Source organism: Pavona decussata, unplaced genomic scaffold (assembly GCF_977016875.1).
Source record: "Pavona decussata unplaced genomic scaffold, jaPavDecu1.1 SCAFFOLD_78, whole genome shotgun sequence".
NCBI classification, from domain to species: domain Eukaryota; kingdom Metazoa; phylum Cnidaria; class Anthozoa; order Scleractinia; family Agariciidae; genus Pavona; species Pavona decussata.
Genome location: NW_028145496.1, coordinates 2,443,319 through 2,460,662, shown reverse-complemented (window position 1 = coordinate 2,460,662; position 17,344 = coordinate 2,443,319). Strand labels below are relative to the sequence as shown.

Here is a 17,344-nt window from a genome sequence, read left to right as displayed (position 1 = left end):
TGTAAAGCATATCTCAGAGTTTCCAGCTCATAAAATAAATTAATGCAGTTGAAAGTTTTTCCCAATTTTGTGCAAATTTGTGAAAATTATTCATCCCAAACAAAACATCAAAAATTAAAGAACTCTAAAAGTATGTTGTTTTAAATGCGCTACATCAAAAATGGAATGGTTTGCAACTTTCCACTCATAAAAAACAGACCTGCTGCGTGCCATCACATTTTAAGTAAATGGTGCCTGCCCAAGGAAGATGTGTGAAAGCATTAGAGGGATGAGCCTTGGCACTAACCAGCACCCTGGCCTGACTCCTGAGAAGATACAACAAATGAGGTTAGTTAGAAGGTTTTAAGAATATGTTTGAAATACTCCTCGTGCACACAAGACACCCTGTTATCAGATACATGTAGGCTGTCGCTGTTACCTTTGGGCAACAGAATAGTTTGAGATATTGGAGAAAAAAAGACTACAGCACTCCTTAATATTCATTGCCGCTATTATATTAATAACTTAAATATTTATTATTGACATTCCAAAAATAAACACGAAACGTGCAAGAAATAGTTTTATTATTGAATCATGTTTTAATATAAATACTGTATGAATTAATTTTAGATCTTGTAAATAGCTTTTCGAACTGAATCGAACTTAATAGCACTTTAATATGGCATTATTACATATTTAGGTAATTTTTATTACTTACATTTTAACGGTACGCAATTCAGCCCTTGACTGCCATGTATTGTTTTCAATAAAATCTTTATCTTTATCTTTATCTTGACATCATGATTCATATTTAGTCAGTTTATGTACACACCACCCAAATTACCTTGGTGGAATTTCCCCTCTTTCAGGAGTGATAACAATAGAATGTGCTGGCCAAGTGAATTCAAATCTGCAAAATACATCATTCACAATAACTGTAACCAACTAGAACTGTAATCAACGATGCAGCTGTATCCAGAACAACGCTGACAATGTCTCTCAAAACTAAGTTGTACAATCACACATATTTTGACGCTGAAATTAAAAAATCTGCAAATTTATTTTCCTTCAGGATGCCAATTTTCAACATTATACAAAACAGTGTGGGTAAATATCAAGTATTATTCTTTATGGTTGTAATTCTATTGACTGTATTATATGCAACATAAATCAAGACTTGACATACAGCACTCTACTAACAGTGTGGCCCGGCCGATGACACAGTTAAACTACAGAACAATCACTGACGAAGACCAATGACATAAAATATCAGCTGCTGGAAAGAGCAACCCAAAGAGTCCCACATATTCCTACAAGGTTCTTACTTGAATGATAATGTTATACATCAATTTCAGAAATCAAAGTGCAGTTCAACTTCAAGAAGACAGCTAGCTGTTCATACTATAAGTAACCAAATACTTCATCAAACTCACTCCACTGAATGCTGTGAAAAGTTGACAATTCTCAGGTGATCAGAACCTTTGCCAATTCTATCATTCTCTGCAATACAGAGTGTGGAATAAGAAATATGAATTAATTGCTGATTAGAAGTGAAAAGTTTTATTTTCCAAACAATCTATAGGCAACAAAAGGCCTGTTGAAGAAAATGAAAAACTGTGACCAATTTTTAATTTAAGAGTGAACATACGCTGTAACTCATGCTTTTCATTACTGTTGTAATCAAGGATAACATTTTTCTGCTATGAAACAGTCTTACAAATACTGATGACATTCTACCTCATAAAGCTGGGCAACGCATGCAGTTAAATGAATACTTAACCAAGTTAACAACTACAAGCTTAGCAGCTGTCAGCAGTCTCTTTAACCAGAGCAGTAAGCAGTCTAGTTAACGACTGCAGGCTCAATAGCACGTCACTGATACATCGTAGCATGGTGCTCTATCCTTGGGTGTTTGTAAGTGTGATTTAGCAGTCTGTGTAGTGGTATTCTTCAGTGTTTTACCAGCAAACCTTTTCCCCCTCCCATCCCTTCCCCCTTTCTTTCCTTCCACTGATTTAATCAGTGTGATGGGTGCCTACGGTGGAATGGGGGCTCATGGCTGGGTTGTGGGGATTTGCCATCCATGTGTATGGTATGCTACCTAAGACTGCCTGGCCACAGCGGAAACCCCTGAATGTCCCAGGCAGCCACCTTGCACTTAATTGAGGCAGTTGGTTAACTGAAATTGCAATCTCATGCAAGATAACAAGTGAATCCTCAGCTGTATATTTCATATATAGCCATATAAGACGCAATATCATTGTTAATTTATATCTTTGTGATTACAGAGTTGTCTAGTACATACTTGATTTGCAAGGTGTCAAAGTAAGAAAGTCAGGGATGACTTCCCAGTTTTTATCAGCAGGATCTCCTGTTGGGAAATCACAAACAGCAGTGTTGGTGCAAAAAAATGTGTGATAATTCCAAGACTGTTATCCCAAAGAAGTGACATAACAGGCTGCAGCAACACATCCACACACTTATTCTGAATGTATCCTCTGACCCTATCAGTTTCCTAGTTGCCAACATTGAGCCATCAATATCTACATGATGGCGGAGAGAGCCGATGTTGAGTAAATTTCATTTATTCATTCAAGGACAGTAGACCTGCACCTTTCAAAAGCTCTATTTTCACTCTGCACCTGCATTGTTTTTTAGGGCTCAAAGCATTGTTCTGTTGTTTGTTCTTTTGTCCTCTCAACCAACCATGAAAGACATTGCAAATGGTGCCGGTCGCCCCTTCAAGGAAACAAACCAAAGGAAGAGCTTTTTCTGTAGTTGCTCCTAGGCTATGGAATCAATTGCCTCTCGAACTCAGGAGTGTTACCCCTGTTGACCAGTTCAAGACATACTTATTTAAATTGGCTTATGATGTCTACTTATTTGTAGCTTAGTTAATTTCATTATAATAGCTATTAGTTTGTATTTTATAGTTTAACCATTGCTGTACAGCACTTTGAGCAATTAGTGGACACAGAGCACTATAAGTGATTTTATTTTTATTTATTATTTATTTTTGAATACCACGGTGCATCATTTTCAGATACCCTGATGCCCTTGGTAGATAGACACTAAGAACACATTTAAGTACGTGTCAAGCTTGGAGTATCAAAACCTGGCCCTGAAATGAAATTAATGCCCTAGTTTAAATATCCAACAGACAGGTTGTAATTACCATTAGTGACTGAAGTTGGCAGTTGAGCTTTAGCAGTTGGTTTATCAGAGACTGGTACAGTATCCACTGAAGTGTTTGGATCATGTTTACTGACAGGACCTGAGCTTGGTGGTGATCCCACTAATGTCAACAGCACTCTGGATACACAGCCTTGGAAAAAGGTGTCCCAGCTGGCAACCTTTGGATACTTCACATCTAAAAATACACCATGTACAAATAATTGGCCAAGAGGAATACTTTTCATGGGTAACTTACAAAACAAGGTTACCTTCTGGTAGAAATATATCAAGAAGCATTTCTTTCATTTGGATCATTAAAATTAATGAGCTTAATAACCCATTTAAATGCAAATTTAAAGGAGTTAACAACAAAGAGTGCCAAGTACACTCGATTGCAAAAACGTTGACACCTAAAAAGCATAAACCGTGAACGATGAGACCCAACAGGTTTGTGTGTAGTGTTTAAACAATAACCTCATTACCATAAACAATAATTTACCATTCTCGTTCTTTGCAATAAAAAATAGTGCTGACTTCATTCTTCAGAATAATTTTCTCCCAATACTGCTTAAGTTCATTGCCTGTTTTGAACTTAGGCAAATCGCGAATTGTATATCACTCAAATTGGCCCTTGTTGGCCAGCTTGGACACTTTAAGGAAAGCTCGGACAGTTTCCATCATTCACCACGTGCAACTAATTTTTGATCATCAGCCGTCGCACGAGAATAGAACATTAATATGCAAATAAATTTAGTACACTTATACCCATAAAGCTATTGGGTCTCATCGTTCACAGTTTATGATTGTTACGTATCAATGTTTTTGCAATCGAGTGTATGTCTGCAGGCAGTCAGCAGTCAGCCCTGAGGTGCACATGCAGTAGTTTTTAACTTCGTACATGTGGCATGTGTCTTGGGCAGCATGAGGTTTACCTGCAGCATTAAGCGCAAAAAAGAATTTTGGATGGTGTTTTTTTGTCCCCCCCCCCCCCCCCCCCCAGCTTCCCCTCCCTCTTTTAATTTTTTCCCACTGTTTGGTCAGTGTGATGGGTGCTTGTTCCCTTGTGTGGGGGCTTGTGGCTGGGTTTCAGTTTTGCGCTCACCACAAGGGCATTATTCAATCTAGGGACAGGCTGCCAAAAGTGAAACCCCTGAATAATTCAGGCACCCAACCTCCACAAAGCGATGCATTTGCAACTAAAAGCAATTTAATTGAATGAGTTAGTACACTGTCTCCAGATTTGCATTTACTGCAATTTGTAAATAATAACGCATAATTCCACTGGGGAATCCCTAAAGTTTTCATCTTGTATTTTTCAAAATACAATTTGGCTGTTGGCACACTGAGCTGCAGTTATAGTTCCAGCTTAATGTATTAAATTCAAGTCAAGTTTCTCAACAAGAGTGAAAAGCATACCAAAACCCGGCACATGGATAACGGCGAGAAGTGTGGCCAAGGCATTAAAGTCCCTGGGTTCATGTTTGTAGTGCTTGACACTATTCAACTGCAGTCCACTAGTGCTAGTGAAGGGCTATAGTTCCAGCTTAGTTTAGTAAAAGTGGGCTCATATTAAGGTCAGGAGTCTCAAATTTGGTCATCTTGTCAAACTCAACATGCTCTTTCCATTGCTGTCATTTTCTAATCTGCTGCAAAGTAGCTCAAGTGATTCCCAAGCTTGGACTATTATTTACACCAATGAAAGAGTTCTGCCACTAAAAATATACTCACTGACCACCAATGGACCCCTCCCCCTATTTCCCATGAAGAGCTCACTAAGTGTGCTGCATGTGGCCACTCCAATAAGCTTCTATGTCTCCAACTTAACAGCATAGAGAACGTACACTATGAGCTCCTAAAAAGCCCCCATTAATGCCAGGGTTCTCCCAAAATCTTGGAGTAGAAGGAGAATAAAATGGAGTAGCCGGCAGAGGAATTTATAAAGGCGCGTAAGTGCCTTTCATGCGCCTCTGGCTTGCTCGCATTTTGCAAGTGTTGGAATACATAGTATGTTGTCTGATATGGAGTGCTTTTCGGCAGTAACCGCTGCCTCGCAATCTGAGCCTGTTTCGTTTGCTGAACGTTCGTTCGACGTCTGCAAGCAAATTCAAGCGATGGTGTGGCAAAATTCTCGACGAAACTTTCAAGTTTTTTCAGTCAAAAACATTTTTGGACACTTGGCTCTTTAAGGAAAACTTTATTTATTTCGTGATGTATTTACCCAAGGGAAAGTACGCGTCGCAAATGGAAAAGTTGAAGTTGGATGCAAAACAAAGTTTTATTTATTTTTATTTTTAATAGGATCTGAGTAGCCGGCACGCCCAGGACGACTAGCCGGCGATTTTTGCCGGTCGCCGGGGCTTACGGAGATCTCTGTAATACCTTCTATCACTTTGTCTTCATCTTGGAAAGCTGTGGTGAAATCAATTCCTGCAAGAGGACTATTCTCCTTGACTTCTGACAGAAGCTGTTGGGGGTTTCTTTGGAGATTTCTGGCAAAGAATAAGTGCAATGTTTAATACTTTGTAGGTCTAGTAAATATATGGTGGTTGTCAATAACATTATGCTTTCTTGGTTACTATGTAGTGCCGTGCTAAAACTAACAGTAACTCTCAGTCATCACTGAATCATAGCCAAAGTTACACGGAAGCCACCATGCTGTGGGTCCGGAGATGATTAACCCACTAACCACTACTCTAATGTACCTCAACAAGGAATGATGCTCAAAACAAATAAAACCTTACTTTTTGTATTGCCGCCTCAAAAACTCATCCCCAGTGTAAAAAGCAACAGCTGCCACAGAATTCACAGAAGTGCGACATTTAATGGCATCTTTCTCCAAAGGCTGAAATTCAATCAGTAGGGTCTGCAAAAAGAAAAAGTGCCATAAATATTGTAAAGTTGTGACTCATGGTCCCAAAAACGTCACAAGTTAAGTGCAGTCAAGTGATTATGATGTAAGTAAAAATGGCCTGTAGGACATGTAATGGGCGATTTACACGGTACAACTTTTTCGTATGAGACAAGCTTAGACAGGCCTACAACACAGGTTATTTCATGTAAATCAAACCTACAACTTGCTTACAACTGTTGTGTACGTCACCAAAAAATGTCGTAGGATTTTAAAACATAATTTAAAATCCTACGACAATCATAGGTATGGGCAAAGTTGAGTGATGGTAGTTGTGTGCAATTTTTTGCATGATGCGAGCAGCACACACTCTAGAAATTGCATGTCACAGTCATAAGCAAAAGTTGTACCATCTAAATCGCCCTTAACCAAACTCATAACAAGACCATGTACAATCAAACTGTTACCTCCTGCAAATAGTAAAGAGCTAAATAAATTATTAATAGCTTTTTTTAAGTCCTCGCTAGCATGCCTCTCAGTCTATAAAATTTCTCTGACTTGTAAATGTAGTTATTATTAATAAGTAATGGCAAATTAATTTTGGCTGCAAATTTAAAAGCAAATTATTAAATAAATTCTTTAAAGACAATTTTTTACCTTGGATGTTCTTTCAGAGAGGATAAAACTGTTTGGTTGGATGCTCAAATGAGTGGAAGGATACTGTTGAAGTGAGTGGATATCTACAAAAGAAGGGTGAACCTTGGATTAGAGAATTCAGCAGGGTGGGGGGACAGAATCAGGTCCTGAAGTCTGACTTTTGTCTTCTTTTGTTTGAAATCAAAGTTTGTTCACCATTTTGTTGATGTTTTAAATAAGTCATCAACTGAAGACAGGTGCTAATAGCATTATTATTAGTTTAAACAGACAACTCCAGCCTTTACAAGACTTGATTATAGCCAAACAACTTTTTTTGAACCCGTCCAATCACATACAAATAAGCAGGCAAAATGCAGCCATTAACAGATGTTTTTAGGACAGGCACATGTCAAAACACAAACATAAAACAATGGGAATTATTAATACACAATTCAACAACTAATTTGCTTATGTACCTGAGTAACACACAGCTTTGACAAAAGCTGCCCTAGTTCCAGAATTTCGGACAACTATTTTGACTGAATTCTTCTTCCCAAGAGAAACCTAACGTGAGAAAGAATGATCACTGCCTCAGTCAATACAATTTCAACATTAGCAAAATATAATGGGTCATGACAGCCTCAAAACGTGACATTGTGCTAAGGAATGGTATAATCATCATACAATACCTCCCCAATATTGGAAACATATCCTTCACTGAGCTGTCGTATGTCCACTAACACAAGCTGGCTTGTTCCACCACAACCATAAAGTGGTATCTAAAGAGAGAAAATCCCTAGCATGAGACCCCGGCCGATGAATCAGGAATCTGTACCTTTGTACTATTTATTTTGCAGTAGAAGCAGTGGTAAGGGGTGGTCTTAAGCTGAACATTTCCCTTGACCTTAAAAAGCTAATGCAGAGTTCACGCAATTTTTATCAAAGATTGTTATGTTAGTGTCAAGTTTCAGAATTCTAAAAAAAAAAAAAAAACATTTTCTCTACTTATAAAACCATAATGTATGTATGTTAACTATCTTCTAGTCTCTCGTTTCACCATAGGATATATAACTTTCATGAGGAAGCCAGCTAGGATGCACTATCTTCTACTGCTGCATTCCCAAAATCACTATTAACAGCACCGAGGATATATAACAGTTTGTTACACTTTTTATTAATAGTTAATATATCACCTTTGAGTTTGTTTTTCCTGCTAAGGACTTAATGACAAGAGAACTGGAGATGAGACCCATAGATGATGGTGTAAAACTAACATGGACTGGAAGCTCTTTCTGTGGATAGAAGAATAAAACTTGTCAACTCATGATTTTAAAACATTTTCATCACTTTAATAACAGGAAAATGTTTCTCTTCAGTTTTAAGCTGTTTACAATCTAAAGTAAACATTGTACGAATGCAGAGATGTTAAGCAGGTATGACTGATTGATTGATTGATTGATTGACTAGTTCAAACAGCTAAATGGGAGATTTTATTTAATTGCTGGTATCTACTCACAGTGTTCTAGATAAGAGAGGGGTCTCAGGTCAAAAAATCAAGAAAGCTGGCTTCTTGACCTAGCAAATTGAATGGTAATTTTAAGAAGATTTAGAGAGAATCAGAGCTATTTACCCCTAAAAATTCTTCATTAACACCCTGACTTTGAAAGGTACCTGGAACACAATGCACTCTAGTGACATGTGTACAAGTATGGATCAATGCAAACAGCAGAAACTAAATTTTTAAAAAAGTCTCTGAACAGTTGCACTGAGTTATTCTACATATAAAGGCTAGTTCTTGTCTAAGATTACTTGGATTGAATATTCATATCTCTCAACAAACCGCAGTTCACAAATAAAAAAGGATTCTGGATAACATTCACCGAACAAATGGAAACTCACTGGCAAAAACTCTAACACAAATAACTGTAATAAATTATGAAATACACATTTGTCAACTTTTTGAGACAAAGCAGTGGACATTAACGCACCTTAGGTTCAAGAGTTGCTTGATGATGTTCAGGACTTCCATCACGGGAACTGAATGTTGGTTGGATCTGATAGATTAAATATCATGCTTATGAACATGAGCACAACAAATCGATGAGGGCTGATAACTTACCGTAAGTAAAGAACACAGCATGAAGTGTTACTTCAGTCAAGGAACAAACATATTTTGAACGTTAACGATAAGTAGGCAAAAAAATTTAAAGAACTTCTTGTTTGCAAGCTGGGACTTTGATAATGTAAAACTTTTGGTAAGTCAAGGCCAATAAAACACTTAACAAAGTGTCATGGATATACTTCCTTCATGCTTCACTAACATGTAAATATCAATAGGAGCAGTGATAATTATTTATCAATCACTGTTTTCCCTTCATTCCAGATTTCATGTAATACACATTATACAAATGAACAATCGTATAAGTCGAGTGCTTACAGTCAGTCTACATCACACATGACCAGTTTTTCCAAGAAATGAAATGAACATTGGAATTCCTTTTTGAAATGTCCGGCATTTGAATGGAATCTTAAAAAATTTTTCTGAAAAAGACGCATTAACTGAGCAAAAAAATTCAAAATACTTGAGAAATGATTGTTATTTTTCAAATACTTTATGCTGTAATGTAAAGGAAAAGTCATAGCTTTACACTGTCAATAAACTAGGGTAATTTCTACAGGAACTCTGAAATCTTGCTGGCGATGTTCAAAACTGATAAGTAAATTTCAAAACTCCGTTCAAATTTCAAAAATGCTAGTAATGCATGATGTAGATTGACTGTGGCAGCTTGTGTAATAGAATAAAAAACAGTGGTAGTATAAAATTTGTAAAGTATCACAGAAATACTTAACATTACAAAAAAAAAATGATTGAATGATTAAAGGTGCTGTTCATGAACACTAACACCAACACCAACATATTTAACAAATCACACAAACCTGAAAATCTGAGTGATTTCCCTCTATCAGCAGCTGAAGTTTTACAGGAGAAGTAGAGCTTGTTTTTAACACGACCTTTTGTTGCCTGTCACAAGGCAAAAGCAAGGGAAACATAAAATGAACTTTTTATCATTTCTTGTTAAAGTGCAAATCACAAAAACTGGGTATATTTTACCACCAGATAATTTTACTTTCTTAGCAAGGCACTTATGCATCCAAAGATTTATTTTGATTGGACAATTCTTTGATTTATTGTGCAGGATACAATCCATTGGGTTTTTGCAATGTATTGGAGGAAATCTCAAAACACAAAGGGTTCTTGTGGGAAAGGTAAAGATGGAGATGCATGACTTTGTATATTGAATACTTTTTAAGAGCAATTCTCCAGGAAAGTGAAGCAAAGTTGGAAATGAAAAATTTTAAACCCCTCTTCAATTTTTGTGTGCAGGTAGGTTACCTTGGGGGATATACAAAAACAACTATATTTGGATCGGCAGATGTATCGTTGCCATGGTAACCGCACTATATGACGTCGGCCTTGGGACCATGTTTTGAGCAAAAGTTCCACTCTCAAAAAGTAAAAGTAAACGAGTCTGGTTCTCGGGTGAATGTGAACCAATTCAAATGAAATTCATACAGATGTTAGAACCACTCCCCTAGTTTATAAAATTCGCCGTTACAATAATTTGGGTTTTATAAACAAGAAGAAAATGCTCGTCCTACTATGTTCCCTGTCAGCCATTTAGACAAGCAGGAAAAACAAGCACAACGATATTCGTTATTTCTCCGAAAGTACTCTTTCCACATAAACCAAATTAGCAGCAGAGATTACATAGATATTGAAGTTTATAAATATCATAAAATCAATTTGGGGAAAACTATACTCTGGCCATGGGTGCTGAAGACACCTGGGACAAATTGCAAAAAATTGCAAAATTGGTAATTTTGAGAGCTCTAGTATTTAGCTCAAACAGGCTTTAGAGAGAGAAAATCAGCTTCAAAAGTATCTTTTATCATCTTGCCTGCTACCTACATTTAGTAAATAAGGTTTTGGCCAACAAATTTGATGAAATATAAATTGATACAAAACCTACCTTGAGGGTTTAGGGAATTTCTTCAGCTGAGGATGCTTTCGTCGCGTGGTTCTCTCCACGCACGTTCCGTCTTTTTGACCAAATCTAGCGCAGACTAACAGTTACTCCCATCGAATATCCAGTTTGCTGTGTTTCAGACCAGGGATGATGATACAAGTAGCCCGCATACACTTGACAAAGAATAGTTGACAAATTCCAAAACATGGTCGTAATGCTTGCGATTTCTGCCGTCGAGCACCCAAATTCATCAATATTATTCAGCCAGGAAGTAAAGTAAATGTGTCGAGATCGATGTACAAAGCAAATGCATGCCTTTGAACAATCCAAAGTAACGTCTTTGGCTAAAATCGAGTCAGATATTGCGATAGTCGACAAGCCAAGAATGGTAAATAAACTGAACGCATAGGCCGGAAGTCCGAGAAGCACGACTGCTGACCGGATGTAACACAATGTAATGGGATGTAACACCGGATGTATGTGTAATGATATCCTCTTGAAATGGGGGTGTTTCACAATGGCAATGGTGAAGAAAGCCAAAAAAAGAAAAAAAAGGAATAACCGAATGAAAACAAAAACAAAGGAAATGAAGCTGAACTGAGGCTTGGGTGAAAATTGAACGCATGATCAAAAAGATTGCTCTTTAGACTGTGAAAATGCAATTACAAATTCAGTTATGATAAACTATTCGTGACAAGAGAATGAAAAATTCGCGCGTGAAATGTTACATTTATTTACCTGCACGGCAAAGAATAAGATCCATTTCGTCGCTGATTTCATCACGCCGGTTTATACTAAGTCCGTAGGCTTGCACGTGCCTGGAAATATCCCTTTGACATTGACTGAGTTTTATATTGTTTCCATTGCACTCACAAACCGAAACGTCCCTTTTGGGATTTGAAAGAGACCAACTTTCCATTGTCCCAACCAGGATATTTTCCTTCGCACGACGATATGCAAATTTCCCTTACAGTGTTTTTGATCGACGGCACAAATTTACGTCCGGTCACCCCTCCCCCCACCAAAAAAAAAACAACAGCAAAAACTAAATAAATAAATAAACAGAGAAAATGCCAAAATTTGGGCAGGTATTAGGTACTGAATGTGAAAATTTATCGGCTTGGAGAGGACTTATTTATTTCTGGAGGAGAGGTGGGTCAAATATTCCAACTTCGTAACTTCTAATGTGTACGCTAATGCCCCAGATCAGCGACGTATCTTACATGCAGGCCATCCTTAACATCCAATAAGCACTGGAATTAAAAAAACAAACAAACAAACAAACCCAGGAAACATGGGCGGCTTATGTGGTTCCGTAAAATGATCAGTGAAGCGCTTTTATTTTGTCCTCTTTATTCACCACTGTAAAACAGTCATAAAAGCGGATCAAAAGTCGTCCTTTTATCCCCCTATAAATGATATATTGTACCAAAAATATCTAAAGAAGAGATAATGCCATTGCGACAGTTAGCCGAAGCTACAAAAACAAACAAACAAACAAACAAACAATCAAAAAGCGCGTACATCGCATTTAAAACTACATCCGGTCAGCAGTTTTGCTACTCGCATTTCCGGTCTACATACGTTTGGTCGTAAACAGGTCGTAAACAATGATTTCTTCGCTTCTCAACCATGCACCACGGAATGTACGGCTCAATTTAGCCAAAGACTTTATTCAGAATCGTCGCAGACATGCATTTGCTCAGCTGTGATCTTGATGCATCTATTTAACTTCCTGGATGGATTGTATTGATGAATTATTTCGATACTCGACACACGACTGTGTTTGACCTGTTCCACTGTTCGTTATTCGGGTTAATGCATCATCATCGTTGGTCTATTAAGTAGATGTTCGGCGAGGCTAGGCAGTTAGATTTGTCCTTTCCGCTAGAGTCTGTGCAAGATTTGTCAAGAAAATGGAGCGAACAAACTGAGGAGAGACCCATCCTATACGACAAAAGCATCCTGAAGAAATTCCCAAAAGTTGCAAGGTGGGCTTTGTTTTAATTTATATTTCATCAAATTCGTTGGCCAAAACCTAATCAATCAAATGTAGATAACAGATAAGATGAATGAAAAAACCTCTGAATCTGATATTCTCTATCTAAAGCCTGCTTGAACCAAATACTGGAGACCTCAACATTTCCAATTTTGCAATTTTTTGCAACTTGCCTCGAATGTCTTCAACACCCATGGCCAGAATATAATTTTCTCCAAATAGATTTTATAATATTTATAAACTTCAATATCTATGTAAGCTCTGCTGCTAATTTGGTTTATGTGGAAAGAGTACTTTCGGAGAAATAACGAATATAGTTGTGCTTGTTTTTCCTTCTTGTCAAAATGGCTGACAGGCAACATAGTAATACGAACATTGTCTTCTTGATTATAGAACCCAAAATACTCTAACAGCAAATTTTATAAACTGGGAGAGTGCTTCTACCATCTGTATGAATTTCAATTGAATTGGTTCACATGTACTCGAGAACCAGACTCGTTTATTTTTACTATTTGAGAGTGAATTTTTCGGTCAAAGCATAGACCTCAGGCCGACGTGATCAAGTGCAGTTTCCATGGCAACGACGCACCTGCCGATCCAAATATGGCTGTTTTTGTTCATCCCTCCAGGTAACCTACCTCCACACAAAAAATGACGGGGGGTTAAAAATTTTCATTTCCAACTTTGCTTCACTTTCTTGGAGAATTGCTCTTAAAGCAAAAGCAACTAGTAAACACATGTTTTAGGCAAATTTTAAGTAATCTTTCTACATGTAAACCATCAAGAATTAGCTGGGCATGTTAAAATTATGGTCGGCCAATGTCTGATAACAGTGATTTTGGAAGCTCAAATTGGAATTGCAGTGCAAATCTGAAATTTGCCTCCATACTCACTGTTTCAAGATCAAATTGAAATTTAGCAATCACAGCAATTTGCGGAAAAATTTTAAGTGAGGTAAGCAATGAACAGCTGAGTTATATGGCAGTTTTATGTTGATTGCAAGTACTAAAACTGAAATCACAGTTCAAATCTGAAGTAGCCCTACATACTCACTGTTTTAAGAGCAAATTCGAATTAAGCAATCAAGGCAATTTGGACAAAAAATTTGTTGAGGCGAGGTAAACAATGAACAGTTGAGTTACATGACTGCAAGTACTTACTGCGACCATCCTAGTGCCACGCCACTCCAACAAAGAACTGGCTTACTGCTCAGCAAGGTAAACCTGATGAAGACAGCACTAAGTCATTACAAACACCTTTCATAATACTATAATAATATTACCTAAAGCAAATAGTCCACCATTCAACAATGCTGTTCAACAATTGTTGCTCAACACACATTCAGCAGTGTTGACAACCTGATTGGTTTGAGTTCTGACTGTGGGTCATGAATAAAGAATAATGGTAAATTTAAAACAGCCATGTTATGCTCATCACGTCATGAGCATGAGATTGAGAGGAGGAAAAGTGGTCCCCAGTGGGAGTTGAACCCATGACCTACTGTATATTACTTAGATGCTATAACCACGTACACTGTAGCTACCAGGACACTAGTAGTGAGATTGGTCATCTACTAGGTTCACGTGTGACAAGTCTAGTGCATACCACTAAGAAATGTCCTCCATGGTGATAAATGAAGGCACATGATGCTGTCTAAATTGCTCACCTTGGCAGCACACAGGACGGATGTCACACATGAACCTACTGTAAATGCAGCAATCTCATTTCTCCATATCGGCAACTAGTAAATGGCAACTCATTGGCTTACCTGTCATCTTCTTTGGGTAAAGCTGATCCCTTCACCACCAGTTCATATGTTGGACCATTTGGGACTGCTAGAACTACCAAGCTAAAACAAACACACAAGCTCTATGTGTAGCTGACCACGTACAGCATAAAATGTAAGCAATGAATTTTTTCATGTCATTTACTTTATAAGTGAGATGTGTTCAATAAATTAATCATGAACATGGAACTATTATAGAAAAAGAAACAATTTTGAGTTCCTAACATGAGCTAGTCCCATGACCTTTCACATACTGATTAGATGGTCTAAGCTACATCATTTTGACTCTTCTAGTGTAGGGAACTTGTATAACATTGGAAGCCAATAAGAACACTTACATCTCAAAGAGTTTAACTGTGGCACAACAGCTATTTTTTTTTTTTTTTTTTAATTTTACCCAGGGAGCACTTAAGAGCTCTCAAGGCCTCTTTCTTTATGTGTTGCAGGTTTGGAATTTGGAAAGGTTAGTTTTTGAGGAGAGGGGAAAGCCTGAGACTACCCGGAGAAAAACCTCTTGAAGCAAGGATGAGAAGCAACAACAGACTCAACCCACAGAAGGACAGGGAATCCTGGGCCACATTGGTTGGCAGATAATGCTTTCACTAGTACACAACCCCAGTTAGATAATCAGACTGGTGCGTGGAAGGTCACAGGTTCTATGCCGGTGGTTTTCTATAAAACCCTATTCTGGTGATTGACTGAATACAATGTATCATTTTGTGACAGAGCCAGGCATATACCATTGTTCAAATGCCCAGTTATCTGGCAACAAACAAGAACATGACTGTGAAACATTTCCCTTAAATGAATTTACCTCTCCACTTGTTTATTTGCTTCTCTGGGCTGGTACATCACTTGTACCTCTGATTCCTATGACAGAAACAAAACTGATACATTAGAAGCTCAGGGATGGCTTAATACATCAACCTTTTGAAGTTTAATGGTCTTAGATTTCAGACCTTAAACTGTACCTGTACCTTTTGTATAATAGTGAAATCTGAAGTTCAAAGTATGATGCAAACAATTAATTAAGACTTTAGACCCTGTTTAATTTAATATGATTGAAAACATATGTTCTGTTTAGAGATTCACTGATTTTTATGCCAATTATGATTAATCACTCTATGCAGTACTCTCTTGAGTGTGTTACTATTAATAATATATTTTGTTATGTTGTTTAAGGAGGCTTCGACTTTTAGACTCTGCAAATGAAAACCTTAGACAGTGACCATTCATATGCAAACTACAGAGGGGTTCTTACCTGTGTTAATGTTTTTCTTATGCTGTACACAGGGATTTTAGTTTTCAGTCCGCAGATCAAAACATTTAAATGTGATCATTCAAATGAAAGCTAATGAACATGACTTTCCTCTTGTACTGTTTATTAAGGTGCACAAAGTGATTCTAACGTTTATTGCTGTGAGCAAAGTCCTCAAGTGTGATAGTTTAAATGAAGCTCCTTGGTAGTACCTTTGTATGGAGGCACTATTTCTGTTTCACTATTTCCTACAATGAAATTGTTGATTTGTCATGTATTTGGACTTTCGATGCTCTTGGGAGAGAAACAATTACGTCAGTGAACTGCAAGGTAAATACGATCTTTAGCAAGTGTATCCAGCTGCTTAACTCATACCTCTTCAGGCTTAAGGTGCAGCTGGGACGGTTTCACAGAGAATTGTTGTGAGTCTCCTTCAATCCTTAGCTTCACTCTGGCTGTGATGTTTCCTGCATTCTTCACTGGAATTGCACAGCTTGTACTCTTACCAACTGAACTCTTCAGAGTCAATACCTTCAATGAATATACAGCTATTTCTTCAATTTATGAACAAACAAGTGTTCAACACATGAGTAATGGAAATCGCTAAACCTGAACATCAACTAAACAATTCTTTGTCAGCTAACATGCAAACGTAAGCTAATAATTCATCTAGCACAAGACAGAAAAAAGAGATCCCTAAAAAACTGGTTCAAATTAACAGATCTTGAAAAAATGCTAAGCTGACTGATTCATGACTTATCTTTTACCCATATGCATAACCAGATGTAAGATAGACCATGAGAGACACTGACAACTAAGTTTGTTTGAGTTAGTCTCAATTAATTGGATAATGCACCTTCAGTTTCAAACAATGGCTATTCATAAATAAGAAATTATCTCCATATAAGAACTAGCTTACAGTAAATTATAATAATGGCAATCAAAGTCTGTGACTGTATAAATTACACCTATCCTAAGCTTGCTGATTGTGCATTACATCAACTTGAATATGAAATAACCATTGAAATAAGAAGAATGTTGTGAAAGAAGTGTCATGCTATGTTTTTGCCTGGTGAATAAACTTATGACATGTCAGTGACGCAGGTATACTCAGGAAAAGCAAATCCGAGTCCTCCCAACTGGAGTCAAATCAATGAACTGGTTACTAGTTCGGATGCTCTGCCACTGAACTACAGGAGTCATGCGACACAAATCCTGCATACTGCCAGGATGTGAATGTCAATGAGTGGTACTGTATGTGTGAAAGAAATGAGATGTTATGTTTTAGCTTGATGAATAAATTCACCAGACTGAAGCATTCATCAATCAAGTAGAAAGTTGTCAGTTTAAATACCAGTTCAACTGACCTGTAGTTTATGAGGAGTGTGGAGTCTCACAGTTCCTTCAATGGCTTTCAGAGCAACACTGCTGATAGTAGGACCTAACATATCCAATTAATGCAAAATCAGTGACTTCCAAGGAATGGTATCATGGTTATTATTAACTGGATCATTGTATAATGCAATTCCAGGGATTTGATCGGCTTAGCGGGCTATGGTATATGAGCCATTATACCACGCCGAGAAATAGCAACCATAAAATTGTTCTCTGGTTGTTCTTGCAAAGCAAACTCAGA

The 17,344-nt window shown here is 37.5% G+C and overlaps 1 protein-coding gene across 2 annotated transcripts in view; it reads right to left on the bottom strand.

The window, feature by feature from the left end:
• The window catches only part of LOC146476325 (uncharacterized), a 50,582-nt gene that overhangs the window by 7,774 nt on the left and 25,464 nt on the right, over positions 1–17,344 (bottom strand). For both annotated transcript variants that reach the window (XM_085114875.1, XM_085114874.1), the window contains exons 26-43: positions 17,076–17,149; positions 16,084–16,239; positions 15,265–15,320; positions 14,433–14,513; positions 13,825–13,887; positions 9,575–9,659; positions 8,626–8,691; positions 7,831–7,929; positions 7,327–7,416; positions 7,114–7,201; positions 6,659–6,741; positions 5,895–6,016; positions 5,533–5,642; positions 3,155–3,349; positions 2,285–2,350; positions 1,413–1,479; positions 824–889; positions 200–305 (exon numbers count right to left, since the gene is read on the bottom strand). In XM_085114875.1, coding sequence (XP_084971001.1) covers positions 200–305; positions 824–889; positions 1,413–1,479; positions 2,285–2,350; positions 3,155–3,349; positions 5,533–5,642; positions 5,895–6,016; positions 6,659–6,741; positions 7,114–7,201; positions 7,327–7,416; positions 7,831–7,929; positions 8,626–8,691; positions 9,575–9,659; positions 13,825–13,887; positions 14,433–14,513; positions 15,265–15,320; positions 16,084–16,239; positions 17,076–17,149 — 1,673 coding nt within the window. The remainder of the gene's footprint in view (positions 1–199; positions 306–823; positions 890–1,412; positions 1,480–2,284; positions 2,351–3,154; positions 3,350–5,532; positions 5,643–5,894; positions 6,017–6,658; positions 6,742–7,113; positions 7,202–7,326; positions 7,417–7,830; positions 7,930–8,625; positions 8,692–9,574; positions 9,660–13,824; positions 13,888–14,432; positions 14,514–15,264; positions 15,321–16,083; positions 16,240–17,075; positions 17,150–17,344) is intronic.